This window comes from Falco punctatus (assembly GCF_963210335.1).
Source record: "Falco punctatus genome assembly, chromosome: 2".
NCBI lineage: Eukaryota > Metazoa > Chordata > Aves > Falconiformes > Falconidae > Falco > Falco punctatus.
Window position 1 is genome coordinate 70102986 of NC_137581.1, and position 24892 is coordinate 70127877.

At 42.7% G+C, this 24892-nt stretch overlaps 1 protein-coding gene across 1 annotated transcript in view; it reads left to right on the top strand.

Annotated features, from left to right (window-relative positions):
• AFF3 (ALF transcription elongation factor 3) overlaps positions 1 to 24892 on the top strand; it is a 336652-nt gene that overhangs the window by 267853 nt on the left and 43907 nt on the right. Inside the window, exons 10-12 of the mRNA XM_080377268.1 lie at positions 12953 to 13118; positions 20883 to 21932; positions 24458 to 24582. Coding sequence (XP_080233394.1) covers positions 12953 to 13118; positions 20883 to 21932; positions 24458 to 24582 — 1341 coding nt within the window. The remainder of the gene's footprint in view (positions 1 to 12952; positions 13119 to 20882; positions 21933 to 24457; positions 24583 to 24892) is intronic.

The window sequence follows — 24892 nt, forward strand, 5'->3', positions numbered from 1 at the left end:
GGGGAAAGAGAAAAAAAAGGGGAAAATAAAGAGGCAAGGCAAAAGCAAAAAGGTGAAAGAGGAAAGGCCAATCACAAAGGCAGAGGGGGAAACTACCTTGCTGATTCTGGATGTGACATGCAAGCCTCAGAGTCCACTGTCTGAAAGTTCAGTGCCTCTGAGCTGGACGCAAAGCCTATCAATATCTTTCCTTGTTGCAATCTAAGCCCGTAAGAATGTGCTTGCCCCTTTCCTGAGAAAGCATTTGGTTATACTGCTTGGGAGTTTCAGCCCTCGGTATTCCCTTTCAGTTCCCTGCGCAGAATGCAGGCAGAATGAGAGCAGAGTACTCTTAGGAATGGGAGATGCCTGCCCTGATTCATTCTTCTGAGGTTTTGTTTTTACTTTGCCCCTGAGGAACTGGCCATTTTTAATGACTTTTATGATTAATAAAACTGTCTGAAGGCCTGCTGGGGTCTTCAAGCTAGTTATCAACAAAGTCATCAAGTTCTTTCCCCTAGCATCTAAGCTAATGGCAAACACCGAACACCTGATCTTCCTCCTCAAGCTAAGTCTTGTCTAGCAGCATTTAGAGTCATGTTGGGGTGGTAAAAATATCCCAATGAGTTATTTTCTTGCTGCACTGACTATAGAAAACCATACTCTCCTGGAAATCTATCTGCCCATCTCATCTTCTCTGCAAAGCTCTTGTGCACAATCTTCTGCTTTCCCCCAGCTGTTTCTCAGCTGCAGGCAGGTGACCTGATACACTTTTACAAAAAATACTGAATGTATATCCTCACAGCTGGGCACTGAACTCCTAGCAGCAACACATGTTGACTCCTACACCTTCAACAGTCTCCCTTCTGGATCACGCTGCTAAATGAAAATTCATGCTCTGAAGAGGCCCACCACTTCACGCAGCACATCCTAGACCATGCAGGACCTCAGGCAGTCAGAAGGGTGTTTGAGATACTACAGTAAGATTGGAGTGCCAGAAAGGAAATGTTAGCCTGGGGGTAGAGAGAGGAGAAGGCAGCAACAGCTTGTTGTGGCCCTGGGAGGAAGAAACAGCACCAATGAGCAATATTTCTCCCTGTACCTGTGCCCTCTCCCCACTCTTGTGTGCATTTCCTTTCTGCCTCCCTAGGAGAGGCAGGGAGAATAAAGAACGTACTAAAGAACAGGCAAAGGCACCTAGGCATACCTTAGTGATAGTGTAAATTTGTAAGAAACCTAAAAAGAAGTATGGCCGTTAATGAACAGCAAAACATACAAGGTATGGATTGAAAGGTATATTGGAAGATAATAAGTTTAACTACATCAGGACACAGGATGGTGTAAGACCAATTTTTTTTATTAAAATGTCATACAGTTCTAGTGCTTTTCCTACTAGTTTGTAGTGTATTTCACAGAAATGAAGGATTTATAACCCTGCAGGAGGGTGCAGCTGGGGAGCCACTGACTCCAGACACATTGGTACCACATTCTAGATTAATAAAGCAAATAAAACTGTATTTACTTTATAATTTACTTCTGCCTCCCCTCATCATCTCTGTGTGCATGTACAAACATCAAGTTTGCTTTCCACGGAAGCCATCTAACAAAAGGATGCAATTCACATTTGATTTTTCTTTTTAATTGTAAAGGACAATTTAGATAACTCTTTCTTAACATAGGTATATATATTTTTGCTTATCATACTTAGTAATTGTTTTCACAGGCCACGTTATACCCAAGGAAAGCACAGCAAAGGTTACTAGTAGGGGCTGCTCTCTTTTAAAATCCTTCATCAAATAACTGCACACCATGTTGCTGGGTTACAGTGGGTCAGATCCTGATACCCTCACTCGACAGACCATTCCCGCTCTTCAGGAGCACTTCTGGGTACTCCAAACCAAGCTGTAAAATGCGATGTTACTATACCAGAATAAGGGGTCAAGAATTTGAGCCCAGTCAGAATGGGAGAATTTTTCTTCCCAGTGACTCAGACCCCTGAAAACATAAGGCTGCACCACAGGCAAATATTCAACAGTTGAAAATTGGTTTTAAACCGAGCTACTCTGTCAGTAATAGGTAAACAGCATATCCTGGGTAACTCTTTCTAAAAACGTAGCAAAATAATTTTGGACGTTGCTGGAAATCAGGCTGTACTTACATCAGAAAGGAGAACAGAAGAACCTTTTAGAAGTCTTCAAAGAATATCAAACTAATTAGCTTTTAACATCCTCTCTACTACAATTCTGGGCTTTATTAGCTGTTCTGCTTGCCATTCCTGAGCCTGCCTAATGTCTTCTGTAGAACAACTATGCATTTTTTCCAGGCATTTTTCATTTTTTGAAACATATAAAAGACAGCATGGATTCAACTAACAGACCATCTAAATGCTGCTCTGCATAGGGAGTGATATATGCTGACAAGGAGTAGAAGTCAAATTTTCTTTATATGGTTCTTTATGGTGAGCAAACCTACTTAAAACAAGCTCCTTCTCAAGGCAGCATATTGATTAGAGCTGACGGGCCGAAAAGACCTTTGGGAGACAACAGAATATGGCTTGAGTCAAAGAGTAACACTAAAGCTGGCAGCAGCAACATTAAGAGTCAGTAAAACCTGAGAGAGTTTGTCTCACGCTGAAATTTATTGCACCCATTTGGACAGCCATTATGGTAGTTAGTAATTTTATCTGCACAAGTTCATCTGTATTTGGATTCTCTGAGCTTAGCGAGGGGTCTTGCAAGGCAGAACCATACCGAGGGCCCTGCTGACTGAGGCAAAAGACTGCTGTGCTGAAGCAAGATGCAACCGTGCCTGAAGATTACAAAAGGCTGTCTGTTTAGATGGCCAGCCACAATATGGGTTATGTTAACAGTAACGCTAAAATAAGGTGATGGTAGGCCAGTGCAAACAAGGATTTTCTTGGTCTGCAATGCAGTGATTGTCTTCTGCCGCTTAATGAAGCTGTCACTCACAAGCAAAAATTGTGGTTTTCTTGGATAGAAGTACTTCTATAGCGCATGTTTTGGGAAATAAATGAGATAAGAAAAGCAACAGCCAGGCTAATTTCCACAGAAGTGATATCAAATTCTCCTGATGAGACATTTTGAGGGTGGTAGATTAATGCCTCTGTAAAGACTGTTTTGCTTTACTCCTTTGCCTAACCTCGTTTCTGAAACTGCTGTGACTGATGTTCCATATCTTCACTGGTGATCTGTTCCAGTGCTTAATTACCTTTATCTTTGCAACGTCTCTCCCAGCAGGTTGAGGTCTATCCCACCGAAGACCAAGCCACTGGAATCACTTTCAAAATGTTAGTGGAGGATCTATTCCTGAGACAGGTGGTACTGAAGCCATTGAGTCTGACAGGGGAACAGCTTTTAATAGTGCTCTAATGAAATAATGGAGTACTGAGCTGGGAATCGACATAGGTCTTCATATTGCATGCTGCTCCCAGTCCTTAGGACAAGTGGAGAGAGCTGACTGAACCCTGGAAAGGAAATTATGAAGAGGAATCTGGACTAAACCTCTCTTGCTTTCCATACAGATCACAATGTATGTGGTGTTGGACATACTAGGTATACTGTTTAGGCGATCCTTAGGATCCTAGATTCCCTCCAGCCAATCAGGAAAGGTACGAATCTCCACAGGGCATTTCTGAGTGCTAAAATTAGGGAGCGGTTAGATAGATACCCTTGTAAGTTAAGGGCAGAAAAGCTGTATGCCTACAGTCCTGCTATCCTCTCCCTCACTGACCAGCTATATCAAGATCTGACCAAGATGGTCCAATTCCCCCATGATTCAACTCAGCTATATTCTTTTTTAGTCTTTTTAAGTCCAGCACAATAGATGGAGTCCTGACTGTATGAATCACATGACTTACTTGTTCACAAAGTCAGAAAATTGGTTTGGTTGAGGTCTTGAGGTGACCACCCAGCTGACCTTCAAACAGTCCTTAGTCCTTCTCACTCTTTACACTGTATTTCCTTTCACCCCTCACTAAATTAGAGCCTTTCCTACTATTTTCATTGATTTCAGGTGTAACTTCCTAATATTTTATTTTGCTAACACATAAGGATCTCTCCTCCTACTGTCATATGTGACGTCAAGATTTTGTGAGAAAGAGACCCCTATGGAACTCTTCCTCTCTCTTGAAGAGCCATTGATCCAGAAGGCATTCTTCAGATGGTAGGATTCAGCACCTTGAGTGCTTCCCTGTAACAAAAAGAACTTGCGCAGAGTCTCATGACATCTTTACTTTCACATTAGCCCACCCTTATGAGACCTTATGACAGCTGAGCCCAGAGCTCCTATTCCATATCTGACTTCTCAGGCAAACCAATGAAATTCAGTCATGTTTTTAACTCATGTAATGGGAAGTGGAACAAAGCTCATCTCTAGTGATATTTACCTTCTTCAGTGAACCTAAGTAATCTCACCTGCCTTGGGCAAATGAACTCATGCTCTCTGGAGACCACCGGCAATTGTATGCAGCAACTCCTGGTGCTGCCAGGATAGGAACTTCCTCAAAGTGAGGAGGGGAGGAGACACAGGCACAGGCGGAAAAGAGGAAAGATTGGAAAGTAGCAGTGTCCAGAAGAACGCACTTGGTTATTAGAAGCAATTAATGAGTGCCAGAAAGACATCCAAAGCTTCAGTATTACTGAATATGGAAAAACTATGCCTGACCACAGTCTCAGCCATTAGTACCATATATCTACAAGTGCTCAAAGGAGTCTTTTTTCCTTCTTGCAAAGTCTGTCTGGGTTTCTTACCCCTTGCCTCGGCCTTTTGATCTGATGTGAGGGCTAGATTCCTAGAGGAGAAGAGGAAAGGGAGTATCTTCCAAGAGAGTCCTTTGAGTAACACTGCTTCCAGAATATGGTTGTCACTTTTAGCCACTATGAAGGAGAACCTTCACACATCGAGGGCATTAAAGGTCAAGAAACTGTGTGTTCTACATTCCCTTTCAGACATGTAATTCAACGACAGTGTCTGATTTCCCTCCAGCAGCAGAAGCTGACCTCGACCAGACAGTGGAGAGGATCTTGGACAGAATGTTCCTAACATGACCAAACTGATGAAGAAATGAGAGAAAAATAAAACTTCTGGGATACATATGAAGGAAAACACACAAAAGTCATTGCCTTGGTTTCAGGAGAAAATCAAAAGCAGTGTTGTCTGACTGAATCTTCTCAACAACTTCATCCACTTACAGTTTATTTCTGCCCCACCCCCTGCCACACACACACACACACACAAAAAAAAAAAAAGACCCTGTAGAAATTGTTTCCTGATTTCATACTGGAGGCAGGAAGGTGGCTGTTCACAGTCTATTCTTAAAGCTGTTCATCATTCTCCAGGCCATTGGTCCAAAGACACGTTCCAAGAACAGTATAGGACACATAGGTTGTGCTTGTCACTTTTTAAGTCACTGGACTTCGAGCCATTAAGAGATTAATTATACTACCAAGGTAAAAAGACTCTCTCACTCCTCTTCTACTAAAGAGTTAACTTTTCTGGACCAGGGAATCTCTGCTCATATTCAGCTGATGCAAGGTCAACGACAAACACACGGAGGAAGTCAGAGTTGCTTTATTTTTCTTGTGAGCAGGTCAAATAAAACACTGCTGATGCTCCATTTATCTGAAGCGACAAGCAAACACTTGGCAGCAGTGGAAAGCATACACTGGAATCTGGCACCAGGCTCCTAGCACAGCTGTCATCCTGCTGACTAATCACTTCATCCCCATGCTAATGCTGCTCCAGGTCTATTGGACCCTTTCATCTCAGATACCCCAGCACACGCTCCTCCTGATTGAGCTGTTTATACAGAGGTGTCACTATTAATTGTTATCTAGCATTTTATTTTAGGAGGGTTTTTTTAGCCAAGGTTTTTTTCAGCAGTTTTCTCTTTTCTACCGTATTCCTTCAAGGTGGGAGCTAAGATTCTGCTGCTTCCAGCATCAGCCAGGCCTTAAGCAGATACCCTTTTGCCAGACCGAATTTTGTTGAGGGTTTTTTGTATGTGTGTGTACATGAGCCTCATACCTTGTTTGTGTAATCAGCCTTTCCTATCAATTTGTTTTTCTTTGGTGACTATTCTGGCAATTAAGCTGCAATCACACAGGGCACCCCTGACTCTCTGAAGAGACCTGATTTACCTTAGGTTTGCATTATCGGATGATACTTGTAGTCTTGTCAGCACAAACTATTTAAGCAGCTCCCAAGGACAGTGTTAAAATATAGGTGGAGGCTATGAACTCTGTTCTTGGCAGCTGTGCTTTATTAGTTGTGCTGTGCAAAGGTGGTGCGGCTAAGGTAATGCGGTGCTTTCACAGAAGCATTATATATTGTGACAAGCCGAACAACCTCCAGGACTCTCACTCATCAGGACTCCCATTTCATACCTCATCCATTATAGGAATGAGGTATGAAAACATTTCTCTGTTTCCTAAAGGTATTAACAGACTCCTGGGAAATCGTTTACCTGGAGAAAAGGAAGTGCCCAGCCTCATTTTTTTGCGTTCAGGCCCAAACAGCCGACTGTGGCAGGGCTAGCTGCTTTTTTTGTTGGTGAACGATAGGTTTTGACAATCAGTAACTGTAAAGAACTCAGACAGTTAATTGGTTTCATGCTCTCGGTTAGCAAAGGTACAAAACCATAAATTTGTGTTGCTTCTGTACTGTGTTCAGAACAAGGATATCCAAGTGCTTTTTAAAGAATGAAGAAGGACATCTCCCAACACACTGAACGTAGGCAAATTCAGTCATCCCCGTGTACAGGGGACTAGGATGGTGCCCAGAGCCCGGTCAACTGATTTGGTCATTCAGATTCGACATCACAGTGCTAAAATTAGAGCAGAGGCTCCTTATATTCATGTTTGTATGTTAAGTACAGAACCAGCCTTCTTGTTTTAAACTATGAAAGTATCTGGCTGTCCTCAAGCAGGTACATATTCTACAGTTTATGGTATCATCTCCCTTTTCTCAGCATGATTTTGGCCTGAAATGAATGGATGATGTCCACATTCATTCTGTAGGCTGTCCTGATGGTGCTATTTCTTGGCATTCTACAGTTGAAGAAAATAGTCCCATATGTTCTGTTACAACATTGGGATGGCCTGATCTGCAAGACCAGATAGACCCCTGTGGTAAGCATCCTTCAGATGTCTTCACTGAAACAGAATCTGAAAAATACACAGGGGCAACGATGAGAAGTGGGCATTTCCGTTGCCTCTGTGATTCACTCACAATTACCACCATAGAAATTCCCTGCTGTGTGCATGGGAGACATGCAGTATCTTCAGTGCTACTCAGCAGAGATAATTATACAGATCTTGGCATGATGTTCTCAGTCTGTGTTTTGAGGAAGCACCATGTGGAATTTGCTTCTCACAACAAAGGGATAAAGAGTTTTCCATACAAGACTTTTGCTGGGTTTCAGGTTGGCTTCAAGGGAAGAAGGAAGTAGTGTTTCAGATCCTTTAATCTGGAAAAAAAAAAGGTAGAGACTCTGCCAACGGAGCTGCTTTAAACCATGGAATATGTTTCCATCACTGAGTTTGAAATATCATTTCAGAGTCTTGGTCAGATTTACTGTTTGATTTCAGTCAGCGTAGCCTAATTGAAGTCAATGGAGCCGTGACAGTTTATACCAGCCAAGTGACTGGTGTCCGTTTCAGAGTATTGTTTTCCCACAATTGGCCTTGATCTTCCAGATGGTGATAGATTTACCAGGTATTTTAAATACTGCAAGCATACATACAGCCTTTCTTAGAATTTTCTCAAATGTTTGTAACATCTGCAAATTCAGATCACCTTCTCCACATTTACTTCTCGATGTTGACAATGTGATCCCCAACAATGTTGTCTGTTATTCATGTCAGCTCTTTGCACTACTTGTTGCATTCTTCTTTCTGATGGGGAGCCGGGACCACTTGGTGATTGATGGATGGTACCACAGGGTGCAGTTTAGAAGAAATAGTTTAGATGATCACAGCTATGCAGATGACACTGGCTAAATATTGTCCCATCTCCAGACACAAAGACAAATACAGCCAATAGTGTCTGATAGTGCTAATGAGCTTTTTGATAAGAAGTCTCTGAATACAATTCTTGCAAAGTGAAATTACACTGACTGACTGGACTCCAAAATATGAAGCATGAGCATTTGCATAGCCTTTGTTGTTGCTGGAAGAGTTTTCCAGAGGCTCACTCTGATATGTTTTCTTGTCACAGTCTTTTCTTCAAGGCCTGATTCAACCTTGCTTTGCAGTCTTGATCATCATTCACACATGTGTAAAGTAGGTATAAAGTGCCTTCGTACTGTAATGCAATAAAGATTTGGGATCACAAATTCTTCAGCACAGCAGGGATTTTTCTCTTTTGAATTCATTAATTATTGTTACCAAATGCTTGCAGTTTGGTAAAGAGCTGCATCTGTTTCACTTGTACCTTGATCAGGCATCCATGTTGTCTGTCTTTGAAATGCTGAGACTGAATTCCTGCAATGCAGCATATGCCTAGCTGCCCAGGAACTTCTTGTGGCCAGTGCTGAACCTCATGATTTATTATCATGGAAAGTAGTGCAGCTGTAAGCAGCAGATTAATATAAAGCATAGAGTAGTACCCAGATCCAGCGTGATTAACCTCAAGAGGTCTCCTGAGGGCCACTGAGGCAATCTGATTTGGGAATCTGTCTCCAGTGACTGAATAGCACATGGCTGCTCCTTCCTGCACAAGTGTTTACACCGCCATGGTGACGTTCAAAGGGTGGCCGTGGCCGTGCAGTCTGATGGAGCTAATAACTGGTCACACCACAACTAACCTCTCAGGCTTCTTCAGGGATTGAGATCGCTCCAACCTCTCAACTTGGATCACAGATTAGTTTGAGCAGGGAAGAGGTATTGTTGTCTCCAAATCACTGTGTTTCTGAACCTGCACATCTGAGAAAAATTAAGGCTGCAAGGTATCTAGTAGTTTTTCAGCGGAGGGTGACTTGTCCACTAGGCACTGCAGGAAAATAATAGGTTGTTGGAGACTTGCACAGTGTTTAGGTGCCCAAGTCCTATGTATTCAGGATGGTGGGACATACCTGATCAGAAACTCCAGATGGTGTGTGGGTTAAGTGATCTCATTACTGAACTTCTGGCAACTTTACAAGGTACTTACTCTCTCTTTTGTGTCAGAGAGTGCATGTTCTGATCAAGGGCTTTAAAGAAAAGTGGTTCTTACCCAAATTGTTTTTTAATTGCTTAAAATAAAAATATCATTTCTATGATGTAGTAATTAATTCTGGGGCATAAGCCAGTAGCAAAATATGCATGAATGTTATGTGCCACAGTCATTAAAATGTAAATTGGTCTTTTATTTTGACTGCATGATCTTGCTTACATACTTCAGAAAGAACAGCCCAAAATGGAAGGTGCCAATTTAAAATAATGGTTGTGTTTTTAACAAGAATGCATGAAGAAACACATAACTCACTCCACCTTGATCACCATAATATAATGAGGATCTTTATAAGAATATGCTATATTTAAAAATGGAAAAGGTAGAAGGGGGACAGGAGATTTCCACGGTATCAGCATACATGGGAAAATATTATAATGTTAAATTTTTGTAGTATATTGTCTACCATTAGAGCAGCAAACATAGATTTCCAGATGTTTGTGAAGGGTCCAACAGTTATATTTTATATCTGTGGCTGTAGTAACAATTTCTATTCAGCAGCCTAGAAAAACATTTCATGTCATAACAGGAAAGAAATATTACTGGGGGGGGGGGGGGGGGGGGGGGGTTTCTCCCTCGTCCCCTATACAGCAATTCTGAAAACTTCAGTCAATGCCAAACAAAAATGATGGTTTAAAAATTAAAACCACAGTCACTAAGGGCAGGACATAAACGTGCAGATGTTTTGTGATGTTGAAGAACTTTTCAGGCAACAGTCACTATGCTGTTGTGGAGAGGACTAGAAATCCATCAGAGCTGGGCACTGTCAAAAGCATTCCCTAAGCTACACTGTCAGAGAAGGCAGTTACCTTTTCATATTCCCTTAAGAAAAAAAGAGAAGAAAAAAATCAAAACCAGAAAACCTACTCACAATGGCCTTTCTATATCTCTTACTATTTTATTAGCAAGGGATGGACTGCAATCTGTTAATGTAAGTGAGCAACTTATATCTAGAGTTTACTGGGCAACCTAAACAAGTGGAAAACTGCATTGTCCCAAAGCGGTGCACAAAACATCAATTTTCCTTCTCTGGGAAGGAAAATTTTTACAAGCTTATAAGCTGTTTCTGTTTCAGGCACCTCTGCGCCTTAATGTTGTTATACAAAAAGCTGCCTGAAAATCTTGTATTTACCACAGCTACCTGGCTAGACAAAGAGACATCATGAATAACAACAAAAATAGCAGCAAGTGAGTTTTTAAAGGCATTCCTTGTAAATGGTACATTTAATGCCTGTGCATGATGACAGACCTCTTGCCTCCAACAGTTGGCAGGCACTTCTGCAAACATGCATGTAGTACTGAGCCATTCTGCCGGAGCGTGAGCTTTTACCGTTGCTTCTCTCTACAGCCTGATGGCTACAAAAATGGAAATAAAGGCTACAAAGATAAATGGATGTCAGTTCCTCCCTCTCCTATTTATTTTACTTGCTTTACATAGTAAGGTGAGATCACAGATGAGGTTTTCTGCACTGCCTGGCCCCATTGTGCCTCAAAGGGTGCAGAAAGCTCCCCAACAGCAGCACAGTTCCCCAAGCAACCACAAACTCTCTGGAGCAAGAAAGCCATGGACAGCTGTGCCAATACCTTGCAAAAGGCAATTTTTTATTTGCAATAAGCAAAGGTAATGAGGTGGGAGTACTGGCTTGTGTAAAACAGGTGTTCCGGTGGGGAAAGGTTGACATATGTTAGGGGAGGTAGGGATAGTGCCAGGAAGTGCACAGCCATGAGGAGTTGTGGGGCTGAAACTGCATCTCTGATGGCATGGCCTCTTTTCAAAGCTTCAGAAATTGCCTGTCATATGTTGCTCGTGTCAAGTGTCAGGTACCAGTTTTCCAGAATGAAATGCACCATTAACAGGTAAATACAATTCATTAGTTGCAACATAGCAGAACTGTAATTAATTATTAGATATTATTTGTCACAAAATGTAACTCCAAGATCACATTGCATTAGCTACAATATTGGATTGATGGAGCATAAACAAGGGTGATGATAAACACGGTGAATGGAATTGGGATGAGATGGTTATTAGGGTACCGGTGTGTTTCATGTGGGGTTTATTTAACAGTCTCATTAATGATCTGGAAAAGGAAGTGAATAACCATTTAATTAAGTTTGCATTTGATACTAAATTAGAAGTTGCTGCAGACACCTCTGAGGGCAGAGAAATAAATCAAAAGGAGCTAGAAGCATGTGCTGTAAAGAAGAAAATGAGATCTGGTATGAAGAAAAAAAGCAAGCTATTCTCTCTGGAAGCAAATAATCTAAAATGTAGCTATCAGTAGAGGAATTCTGGAGAAAGCAGTGTTGAAAGAGATGTAGGAGTGTTAATGGACTATATATTCCATCACAGCTCGGTATATGTTTACAGAAGCAACGCATCAAGGAGCAGGAAGGTAATAGCCCTTCATTGTACTGCTCTAGTGAGAACCCATCTATAATGCTGCACTCTGTTTTGGGCATCCTGTTATCAGAGAGATATAGACAAATTGGAATGAGTTCAGAAAAGAGCCATAAAAATGATCCCATATCCCTGGAGATAATGACTTATGAAGAAAGATCAGAAGAAGTAAATGTGTAAGGCCTTGTCTGAAAGATGACTGAAGTAGGGCAGGAAAACAGTCTGCAAATATGTGAAAGCAAAAAGGGAGGATGATAATTTATCATAGTAACTATTAGGAATAGGATGAAATAATAAGTAACAACAATAAATTTAAAAGGGGCAACTTCATGTTGAATGTAGGAAGAAATTTCTGACAGTGGAATTTGGGTTACTTTGCAGAAAAGTTTCCCAGGGGTAAAAGTAAAAGCTGTATTCAAGTCATTTAAAATCAAATTGGACAACTCACTAGAAAATGCACCCTGCTATAGGGAACAATCTTCCATTGCCTGGGGAATAAGCTGGATGACTTAACAGGACATTTCACACTCAAGTCTTTATGACTGTGATATTTTTAATATGCATGGTCAACTATTTCAGGAAAGTACACATTTCTTCTCCTGTCAGGACTGATAATACAAACATTTTGCATGCAAACGTAACTTTTAAGAAGGCAAGTAGCTCTGCTGACAGCACCACGCTGCTGACATGCAAAAATACAGGTCTGAGCTTTTCAGGTTTTTGCAGGATCAGAGTCTTAAATCTTGCAGCTGTCAATATCAAGATGGTATGTACAGGTAACCACATCATTTATGGGTAGGCGAAGAAGTGTGCAGAACAAAAGATGGGGGTTGGAAGCTCCAGTGAGGATGTCTTATTATTGTTATTATCATCGTTATTGCTATTACTATTTATAAATGACTGGTACTGTGGAGTTCAACTCCGTTTCTTAACTGTTCACCTTTTTCATCTCTTGCTTTCACCTCTGTGCAGAGTGTTCATTAGACAGTGTAAGACTGCTTTCTATACTCTGTTTTTTAACATGTGATATTTTTAATATAACCTAAAATGTCTGTTGAATGAGAAAAGAAACAAGCTGAAGTGAAAACTTGACCCTCCTTCAGATGAAGAAGAGATGGCAAAGGCTATGGTTTTAAATGAATATGAGGGTAACCCCATATTTTCGCCTCAGTTATAATAATGTAATGTTGAACTTCACCATTTGCTAGCAGCAGAGACAAGCTCACAGGCATTCAGATAGGTATGCTCCCTAAAACACCATGGTTTTAACATGCGGGTATTTTGTGTTCTTGTTTTCTTCTCTTCCCTCTCCCCTCCCTGGTGGGCTGTATGTGGGGCTGTCAGCCTGGTGGTGCCGCAGTCCAACACCAGAGCCCCAGGACTCTCCAGCAAGGGGTCGAGCAGCAGCAGCTCCAGTGAATCGGAGACCAGCTCAGAGTCTGACTCGGAGAGTGAAAGCAGCTCCAGTGAAAGTGACGGCAGCAAGCCCTCGCATTATTCCAGCCCAGAGGTAAGGGCTTCTGCTCGGTATGATTTAGGGCAGCAATCCATTGTTACACCCACTCAGACCTTTTTCCAGCCAAACCAACACGAGGAGGCTGTGGGGAGATGCACAAAATAATGCAAGAGAAAGGCCCAGGGATCCTCCCCCTGGCTTGCTGTGAAATGCAAGTGGCAGGGGATCTTGGGGCAGATTAAAGCATTTGAAACAAAAATGAAGAAAGAAATAACCCTGTGGTATTTTCCTCAAATTGAAGATGAGTGGAGCGCCTTGCAAGGCTCACAGCTTGCTTGAAGTTTTATGCAACTCAGCCTCCGTAGCAATGACTTGCTTAGTGTGTAAGTCCTGATGGGGGCTCCTAGCAGTACAGGAGAACTAAAGGCTTCTCTACACAGGGAAGCTATTATAAAATCAGATTGAGGGTGGATTTTTAAAGCAAAGCAGTTGTTTTTCACTCACGCACTTCCCTCACCTCACTCTATAAGTGAATTATTCTCTGCTACTGCTGCCTTTGTGTGATTTATTTTAATCTACCTCCAAAATGGACTAAACTGAATTACTCATGGTGCAAAACATTAAGCCCAAACTTGTCATCTGGAAAGCTAGTACTGAAAATTTCCACACGTAGACAAGCCGTAGCCAAATTACAATTAAGCTGCCAGTGCTATGCCACCTTCTGCTTTCACCTGTGCAGAGTGCTCAACAGACATGACAAGGCAGCTTTCTCTGCTCAGCTTTTCTACCAGCATTGATGTTTTCACATGTTTTGGTCAATGCACACCTTTAGTATAAAACTATGAACTCCACAGCCACATCACACACATTAATGTATGTAAAAATATTCAAAAATCTAGCGGCAAGATTGTAAATACACATGAAACACAGTCAGTGTATTTTCCTACTCCACATAAAGCATCCAATCACCAGACTCCTCCCCACAAAACTATGCCTCACCTATTCTCTCACCCTGAAAAATTATACTGAATAACCGGCCAGCTTTTCCTCATCTTTTGCGTGGCTATTTGGGTCCATGATTCCTACCAGACAAAATGCAGCACTCACAGAAACATCCTTAATATATTTTTCTCAGGTTCTGTCCTTTTTGTCCCTTATTTAACACTTATCTTTCTTTCTGTCTTTCCTTCACAGTACTTTCGGATCCATTTCCAGTTAATTTCTCTCTCACTTTGTCCCTTTCCTAAATCTCTCTCCCTGATTGTCTTTCCTTTCGTCTCTATTCTCTTCCTTCCAGTCTCTCTTCCCTGTTGCCCTCTCTGTGCTACCCCATGTCTTATTTCCCACTTGGAGCTCTCTCATCCAACCCATTAAGACTGTCTTCTCCCTCTGTCTAGTTCCCCACTGGAACTGGCGCAGAGATCTCTCACTCGGTGTCTCTTCTCCCTGTGGGATCTTAGGAGGTGCAAGAAAACGAACAAAGAGAAGAAAGAGAAGGAACCATTGGGAGGGGAAAGGAAATATGAAATAAAAGGAGGAGAAGAATAGTACCCCACGAAGGGACTGTTTATTATCTAGGCAGATACCCGTGCTGCTTAGACCTGAGAGCAGCAATTCCTCAGGGAATGCAGGAAGTTAATTAACTGAGGCAGGTCATGGATTTCCTGAAGTCAAGCAGGGGACTCAGAGTCATGGAAATGTGGAGGAAGTGCCTCCTTTTAAGCATTTGATACATATCCTCTCGAGATGTGTGGAACTACTTTTGCACAGAGCCTGAGTTATCAGCGATCATTGTCACGAAACAGCTACACTACTCCAACAGATTGCTTGTCTCTTTGCATTATATTTGTGTGGTTTGCCTTCTAGGACATGCTGTATGAAGCATGCTTATACAAAAATGTAAATGACTCAAAAAATGTGATGGCTGCAGTGGTTTTCATAGGTCATGCCTTGATGGGATATGGGAGAGGCCACACATGAATAGGGTCAGGGTGTCCCAGGGAAGTAGGATACCTGTACTTTCCCAAAGGGCCAGTGCTTTCCCAGACTCATCGCATGACTGATGGCACCAGTTCAAAACACACGTACGTGATGTGTCTGACTGGAAATCCTGTCTGCTTGGCATTAATGCTTTAACTTATACTTACGCACCCAGTGAAGCCATCTTTCTAAAGTATGTGCCATGTTCTTACCCAGTAAATGGAGAGAGACAGGTCCTCGGAAGCTCTTGTCCATCTAAATTTGAGTAGCAGACTCAACTCCAGTCCTAGTCTTAAAATTAATTTCCTCTATTGGATAAGGCAGAAAAAGCAAATACAATTTGCTTTTGCTTTAGCATAAACTGATAAATTCAGGTACAACGAACTTGAGTGCTCCACCACAAGGCTGGACAGGAAATCCGTATTTCCAGGTTGGAAGGAACTTAATCTGGAAATCATTAAGACTATTACAAAGCCTTTATTCTTTTTCTTTCCATAATCTGAAATATTCTATGCATGTAGTCAAAGATTTTTATTTCTAGGACAGTGTGTCTTCTGATTTGAGCTTATATAGAAATTTGATTGCTGTTTCATTTCTTCTGTGATTTTTTCCTCATCTCATTTTGAGATCTTTGAGTTGTTCTTAGGTATCTAAATGCAGTTGCCTAGAGTGTAAAAGCAGCTCATTGTAAAGTATACATATAAAATAGATTAGATTAATTGCACCCTAAAAGTGTCTGTTTCTTTCCATTGACTATTTAGAGCCTGTAGTGACTAGCTCAGCCATCTACACTTTATGTCTGCAGTAAACTAAGAATAATGGCTGAGCTAGAACAGGAGACAACATTCAGACTGGTTTCAGTGATGTGGACAAATTAAGGTGGCTCAGACATTAATGTGAGTAGTTACAGTTTTGTGGACTGCCAAACCTGAAATTACGAACAAGGAACTGAGGCTTCTATCTCCTGTTTCTTTGCTGAAGTCATGATTTTTTTGCATGACCTTAATTAACATCATAAATGAGGACTCTGGAAAACAATGACGTCTTGTCCTTGCAATTATTTCACATGGTAGAAAAAAACCTTGGATGTAAGTCCATAGAAAGGGCTACATTCAAAAGCTAAGAATTTAGTTTGTTTCTTCTTTGTTCCATTGAATTATCCTGCAGACCTTTAATAAGGCTGAATCTGGTTAGACAGCTGGGAATTCCCACTATGCAGGAAGGACTGGAGTGGGGAATGTGCAGGAAAGAAACAGAGAAGCCATCGCATGGGACAAAGCATCAGTGGCTAGTCAACAGTAACCAGGCCAGTAGAGAGGTGCCCTGTCCTGGGCCCCACCAGCCCCACACACCGGGTGCAATGTCCTTTACAGCCAGCCTCTGCTGTTGTGACGAGTTCACAACCATTAAAGTTTTTTTCTGTTTTCAAAGATTCACATATACTTTTTTTTTATGCTTATTCCATCATCACAGGGTATACCTTTTCAGCTCAAGTCCCCACATTGTGACTGACCAGGTCAAAGTTGAAGCGATTTATAGGGTTATGCTCTTCCCCACCCTCCTCTCATCAGCAGAGAGCCACCTCCTGACCACTGTGCATCAAGTGCTTCAAGTGCCTGGACATCAGTACCAGTGGCTGAGGAGCCACTGCCTGTGAACCTTTGCAGTTCCCTCAGGTACCCTGTGGCATTGGCTTTCTTCTCTTTAGCTCAGAAAATAGGAAGGAGATGTGTATCTAACAGACTAGTCAACTGGTGAGCGTGCTTCTGCCACCTCACCAGCCTTTCTTCACTGATAGATTTCATTGGGAGGCAGGAGAAGAAGAGTTGTAGTTTTAGGCTTGCAGGGTAGGAGGGGTTTGTTTTCTTTATCTGTCTTGTTTTCCAGAAAGTTTTTGCTTCCCATCTGAAGTATAGCCATGATCCGATTTCCTGACTGGTATACTCAGAAAAGGGGATTTTACCACCAGACCAGCTGTAGACACCATCTTTACCTTTGAAAATAGGATTTATGGGCTTTAGCTGTCCTGTGGACTATTTTTGGCAATGAATACAAACTAAACTCTCCCTTCCCTCCAGAAAATTCTTTGTGGCAGGAGCCACCTCTTCCAGTGTATGTGTGTGGTGCCTAACACATGGGAATTCCCAGTTCTTGATAAAGTGCTAGCAGCAGTGTTAGTAGCAATAAAGTAGTAATGGTAATAATAATAAACATCATTATCGTCATCTTCTTCATCATCATCATTATCATCTAAGCCTTAAATACAAAGAAAAGGCACCACATTTGTATGGGCATTGCCCTGAGGGAAATCTTTGATAGCAGGGCAGCACAAGCAAGGTATCGTAAGGGTAAATTAATATGTGGATTTACAATAGGTATGAGTCCACTGCAGGGATGGCGGGTAGCTCAGTCCTACCCCACAGTGAGCTGAGTACATGCAGATATTATAGGCTATCTAATCTCTCAATTAAAGTGATGTCATGCTTCAAATTTACAGTGGTATTACAGGTATATACACCTTGGATCCCTCTTTGTAATAACAAGCATAGAATGACCCCAATACACTTCATTGTTTAACAGCCCTTTACTCCAGAAAGTGTTTCTGCATAATGTTTTGACAAAGGTTTCTTTTAGACACATGCTATTCGTGCCTCTGGTTGCACTGAGATATATAGACATGCTGTGTGGGAGTCATCCCATCTAAATTTGGACACTTCTACTGCAGATACCTACATCTGCTCACCACCTAAGCCTCCCCTTTACAGTCAGTGTTGAGGAATAGACATTTTTAGGTCCCGGCTCATCTGGCCTATTTCAGATGTCTATTTCAAGAGGGAATTTTTCACACCCTAGAAGAGTAGTCCACTGACTGGAGAAGGAACTCGTTGACTAGCTCAGATAGAGGTGTCTATGTTGTACAGATGAATCCACCCACAATTTTTAAGGAAGTTTATCACATCCTTCTGTTTCTCAATGAAGCCTGGCACATGTGTATGTCTGCAGTGCCTTAGTCCCAGAAACTATCTTTGTCTCAAAGTTCGCTTTTTGAATTTTCAAGCCAAACTTGTATTTCATTGCAAGTCAGCTTCATCATGGACTGTTATTCCTGTTACTGCTGCCCATCTAGGCACCACCAGCTTTACCCCAATTAAACACTACCCAAATCTCTACAAGGCTTTGAGGGCAGCATATTTCCATGACACAAAACCCAAGGGACAGAGACCATTCTGCAATCGGATCACTCTGGATATATATTCACATATATCTCCATCCTTACATGCTGCTGAAAATTTCCCACTTTGAGCAAACCAACCTCTCTTCCATGGAATGGTATGTGACATGCTTAGGGGGGTGATATGAACTGGAGAATTAGGGGGTTTCTTTTTCTCCCACAAATAATTGCAATTAGTCATGTAAAGTGTACTGGTGAAAACTTTCAAGTGAATTTTCCCAGTCCCTCTTTTTACCAGGCCTGTTCTTCATTCTTGGCTGTCATGATTTTGTTCTCTTGCAAGGTGTCTTGTTTTTTTAAGTGATTTCAAAGTACAGTACTTTTCAGTTAGAGCAATCAATTGAATAAATTACTTCCTAAAGTGAATTGACATCACTCATGCACACTGACAATCTCAAATATTCCAAAACTCTATCAGGGCCCAAAAATAGTGAGAAAAGTTTTAAAATTCTGATTTGTTAGATTTGGATTCTTTTAATTTACTTGATAGGCTGCAGACTTCTTACTTTTAGCAGATGCACCTTAAAAAGGCTTTTTTTTTTAGCAGACACATCTTAAGTCTTTTTTCAACAGCCACAAGGATTTGAATTTTTATTTAAATAAACCCTGGAAGTGCATGTAAGCCCATGTTTCTGAGAGCTGAGGCTTTAAGAAAAAATAGCGAGTATTCTAAAACTCCTGACAAAATTAGTAAAGCTGGCAACATTGTTGATCCTTTTTATTAGACTCCATAGCTGGCTTATAGGTTGGTGGGACTGTAGATATTCTGCCTAAATAGCAGACATACCACTCTAAAGTACCACATTGCCAAGTTATGACACTGTAGCAGTTAATCACTGATTTCTGATGGTTTACTGTGATCCGTTGAAAGCCATATTTTGTGAACCACTGTTTTTAAGAATTACAAGGTACATAAACAGAATGGAATGTAACAGGGAAGCTGGAAGTTTTTTTGAACTTTTACACTGCCCTCATTCTGACCTATACTTATGGGCAGAGGTATATTTTTCCCCATATGCTTCTGATGCATGTCCTTTTCTTAAATACACCTGAACGGTGGAAGGACTTCCATGTATAGTGAGCCTTTTATTAAATACCCAGTACATTCAGTATGTACACAATGAATGGCACTAAACAAATCTGTCTGTATTTTCAGCAGTAATAAAAAAAAAATGTTGTGTATTTCAGGTAAAGAGTTAAGAGCTGTAAAAATACATCTTCATCGAGAGAAACACTGCCCATCCATTTTCAAGATTTACAGCTCAGGAAAGAAATTCCTCATGTAAGATATCAGGGAGTATGAGTAAGAAAAAATAAAACAATCCTGCAAACTTCCGATAGGTATTGGCTAGCTTGATAATTAGTAATTTAGATACTTGCAAGAAGGAGTGTTTGTATCATACAAATTCCAATGTCTAACTTTGTTTATTTTAGGAGCCTTTGTCCCATGTAGAGTGAATACAAACCCCAGTGTGTAATTCTGGAGACACCTTTGGCTATGCAGGAAATCTGTGTTGTCCTCAGACACCTACTTTAAATAAGGATTTAAGAGACTCTTTTAAGTTAGAGACTGTGGATATTCTCTCTTGAGCAAACACCCTTCCAGAGCACTGATGGTCTTCATGTTAGACTCATGACACACTTTTTGATTATGAATATACAGTAGCCTAGTGGATCAAATTTTGGTTCCAGTTAAGGAATTTAGGACACCTTTCACATTAGATGCTGTGGGGTTAGGTTATGGCTGGCCATCTACTCCATCATTTATTTCTTTTGGGGGTTTTTGCCTTTCCTCTTCATTTTGTTACATTCAAATTACTGATTGCAAGAAGCACTAAAAAACACTTGCACATTGTTCTGAAATAACATTGTCTGAGCTGTGTTTACATTTGAAATCCTGATTATCCCACTTCTTCACTGTCCAAACACTATTATGTTTTAGATGCTTTCTTATAACTTTATTGTTACAGAGAAAAACTAACAGCCACACAATACTCACAAAATGAGCACTTGACAATACCATGGCACAAATGTTTGTGGGATCTCACAGGATTATAACATCAATACCAGACAGATTACATGAGCCACCTAGTTAGGCCTCCAGCTCCCCGCTACATGCCTCTTTGTATGCTTTTTTAATACTTTTTGTATTTATTGCGATGGCACAAGACACAAGATATGTAGCCCTAGCTTTCCTATTAGCTACCCTCCCTTAGACTCAGCCCTATCCCTGCCTCATTTTCCTCCCTTCCTATCACCATTATATTTTCTTTTGTTTAGAAACTTGGGAGCATTTCCCAGCTAAAGCCGTTGCCAGTAGCGCTGTGTGAATCATCCTCAGAAATGATGAAACATGGAAGCCATTCCTCCTTCCCAAACTCATTCTGAAACCAAAAATAATCCCTGCTTGCATGGCATGTCACCTGTGTTCCATCCCATTGCCCAGGGCCAGTGCCAGGGGCTTGCCACAGTTAGGGGCAGCTCTGACCAGAGGAAAATCTCTGCGGTACCAGGAGGAACCCAGCATTCTGGTGTCCCTGAGGGAGCCCTGGGTGAGGGCAGTAGGGTCTCAGCACTAAGATTGTTGCCATCTGTTTCCCTTTCAGCCTGAGCCACCCTCATCCAACAAGTGGCAGCTGGACAAGTGGTTGAATAAAGTCACCCCGCACAAAGCACCCATCCTGACCCACCATGATGGCCCGGCGCTGGAGGCTCATCCCTACTATGGCCGTGTGAAGGCAGAGCGGCAGGAAAGCGAGAAGACCCTGGCCACCGGCCCAGCCGAGCACCGCAGTGGGGAGAGCCGCGTTGCCACCACCGCCACCACCGTCGGGGACGGACCACGGCCCAGGACCGCCAACAAAGCACCAGGCAGCAAGGGCAGCCGGCAAAAGTCACCCCCCACCGCCGACGGCGGGCCTCCAAGGCGGGCGGCAGGGAAGAAAGTGCCGCGGCGGGCCGAGAGGGCCTCTGCCGGGGACAGCGCCCACTGCCCCAGCACAGAGGAGCCCCCTGGGAGCCACAGCTTTCCGGAAGGCACTGCTGGTGAGGCACCAAGGGCCCGGCCCGGCGGCAGCAGCAGCGGCAGCGGTGGCTGCAGAGCAGGACATCGCCGGGAGCCCCGCTCAGCCACAGCCAGCGAGAAGCGTCGGGCCCGGGGGCCGAGCAAAACGGCACCCAAATCAAAGGAGTTCATCGAGACTGAGTCTTCGTCCTCATCATCCTCCTCCGACTCGGGCTCTGAGTCCGAGCGGGAGGAGCGCCCGCTGCCAAAGGTGCCGGCGGTGGCCGGGTCCGAGCCACGTGCCAAGGATGCGGGGACTGGCGCTGCCAACAAACCCCACGGTGGCTGCAGTGCCTTTGGCTCCATTAATGCCAGGACTAGTAGTGAAATAGCAAAGGAGCTGGAGGAACAGTTTTACACCCTAGTTCCTTTCGGTAGGAATGAGCTCCTGTCTCCTCTGAAAGACAGTGATGAGGTAAAATCGCTGTGGGTCAACATTGACTTGGCTCTTTTGTCCAGGATTCCAGAGCGTTTGCCCGAAGAGCCGCTGGCCATGAGCGCCGGAGCAAATCAAGCGGCCAGCCTCCCGCAGGGTAGTAGTGCTGACCCCCCAGCAGAGAAGGGTTTACCGAAATCTAGAAGGAAACGCAAGGTGAGCTTTGGGGGGACTGATCGGGGTGGGCACAGGGGCCTCCAGCAAGTGGGAGGCAAGCACCACTTGCACCCTCATCCAGTGCTCAATGGCTGTGTCTTCTCCAGGCTGGCACTTCAGAGCTGGGATTTGTCCCCACTCACCATGTAGGAATTGGCCAAGCCCCAGGGAGATGCCATCCCAGGAGGTGATGAAACAGGTTGTGAGGGATCACAGCCCCTTGGAGACAGCATTTGCTGCTGGCACACAACTTTCCATGCCTTAGTGAAGGCACTGCCTTTTTAGTAGGATAGTTTTCTCTTCTGAGGATTCTTTCATTTGGAGCATTTGGAGGTGATGCTTAAGCTGGCAAAAGGACGACTATCAGCTATCTTGTCACAGTCTGCACAGTATCACTGCATGTGTAGAAAAAGAAGAGGCAGCAGCATGTTTTTTTTGCCTGAGATTGTTGACAAAAGGCAAGCCCTTCAGTCCCAGCAGGGAGGCCAGGTTTTGTGCGTGATGTGTTCACAGAGACCTGCAACCTGCCTTCCTCTGCAACCTGCCTCCCTCACACTCTCGTGGCTCCCTTTTACCTCAGGGCTCTCAGACAGGTGTAGAAGTGCTAGTGTAGTCCATTAGCTGCCCCCTCCCCAGCAGCACTGTCACAGCAGCCAGGTGGGCACTGCCCTCTAGTCACATGCACCCCTCTGCCCTGCCTCTCCCACACGCTTTCTGAGTCACCAGTGGGCCGAGGAGAAATCCCCCTACACCCCATGGCCACAGATGTCCACCGAGGATGCTTTATTTTTGTACCTATCTGACCCCAAAAGTCACTCCAAACTGGAATCGCCATCTACCCAACTTCTGGACAGTTTTACTTTGCAGTCATCGGTCGCCCTCAGAGCTACTGTATGTGTGCAGATTGATCTGTATACTTTTGAGGACTGTTTTCTAAAGCAGTCTTTCCCTTTTTTTTATCTTTTTTTTTTTTCAGATTCTTTTTTAATATCTGGAAGGTGGCAACCCTGTTCTGGTCACTGGTGGAGCCATAACAGAGAGCTCTGATAAACTCTGAGATATGTTTGCATTTTCTTTAGGAAGTAGTGTGGAAGTAACTGCACAGTACAAAATGATGGGCAGCAGGTCAAGAAATAGTGGCAGAAGCAAAATATATATGTTTTTAGGCCACAGGAGATGCCAATGTGACAGTGCCAGGCTGCTCACCCAGAAGGAAACAGGAGGAAACAACAGAAGAGCAAAATAAACAGCCATCCTAGAAATGCTTAATCCCACTTCCTGTGGCACATTATCTTTTATTCTTCTGTCTTAAAGCACTGCTGTTGCTGGTGGTTTTAGTGATATAACAAATACAAGGCATTCCTGGAGTACCATATTGCCCCTCAGCCTGGAATAAGACCCTCAATGGGATAGCTACTATGCAAACTCACAATACATGATCCCCCTTCCCAAAAGACACTATGAATAAGACTAATAAGAATGAATTATCGGGCATAACAGCAAAATTTGAAAGTGGTCATTATCACTTGCACCTCTGTCGTGATCACAAGAAGATGGACAAGTAGAGACAGAGGACGGTGGTTGAGCACTGAGGTGTGAGATCTTCACTCCTGTGGAGTGTAAGCTACAATGTTAACCCAATAGCAGCAGCTGCAGTGGCAATAGATAACAGAATATGTTGTTGCCATGCAGCGAGGCAGTAAATCCAGCAGAATCAACAGATCACAAGTAAAACTCAGCCAGCACTGGAAACTGAAGAAGCATTAGAAGTGGGAAAGGCTGTGGACTTTGCAGGAGGTTGGAAAAGCAGAGCCTTTGGGAGCCGATGATAGAACCTAAGGAACATAACATGAGATTAAATACTGGTTGGAAACATTGGCTACGTTCACACTAGTAGGCCAGATAGGGCCAGGCTGCAGTCCCAAGAAGTGGCACAGTCACCTGCTTTAACTGTTAACATGCTTGCTAATGGGGGTTTGGTCAGCACCAACTTCTGTTCTTCCAGACAGTGTCTGGCCCTCACTCAGGACCAGACTAAGGTCCCTTCCCAAAAGGCAATCTGAATGTAGCATATACCCCGGTTTGAAGGAGGAGCAAGATGAGTGCATGGGTGTGAGCTGTGCGATGCCCGTTGGCCTCAGGACCAGTTGCTGATCTGTTGTATTTACTAGCATAAGCATAGTCACCGAACAGAGCAAGAGAGGCAAAAGAGGTATGAGGCTGAGGACTAGACAAGAGAAAAGTCACAGGAAATGGGCAAAGAGGGCAATATAAAGAAAGAATATCCCAAAGTGCAAGTGCGGAAGTGGTGGAAACAATTCAATTTTTATATTCTACTCCTTTGTTTACACCCTGCCTCTTTAGATTATTTTTTTTTAAGGCATGGACCAGTCATCTCTGATCTGTGTTACGCATATGCTCAAAGAAAGTGTCATCGTTAATACCAAATGCCAGAAAATGCCAAGTAGTTTTGGATCTGTAGTAAATCCACAACCTAGCATATTATTATTTTTCTCTACATTCAGTGTGAGAATGAGGAAGAGTGCAGAGACATCAAGAAGACTCACTTAGAGCGAGAGAGTTCTTCACGATTAGCTGCCTCTGCTCAAAGCATCACAGCAGCAAATCACTGCAATATGAACGAAAATAGGTAAGCATTTTCCTTCTTATTTACCACTGAGTCATACAACTAGTTGCAGTTTAATGCTGTGTGTTATTTTTCCTTTAATAGAATTTATTTTTTAATTAACACATTTTATGTTGAAAAACTGCCCACTGCATTCTCCTTTCTTCTGGTTTAATGAACAAGTTAGCAGCTGCTGACACATTCATATACTTGCATTTTTGTCCTATGGCACAAAGAATTTGTGAGTTCAAGTCTGAGGCTCATGGAATAAGTAATTATAGTTAGACCAGTGCGATTGTCCAAGATATATTCCCAATCATTGTGTTGTAGGTAC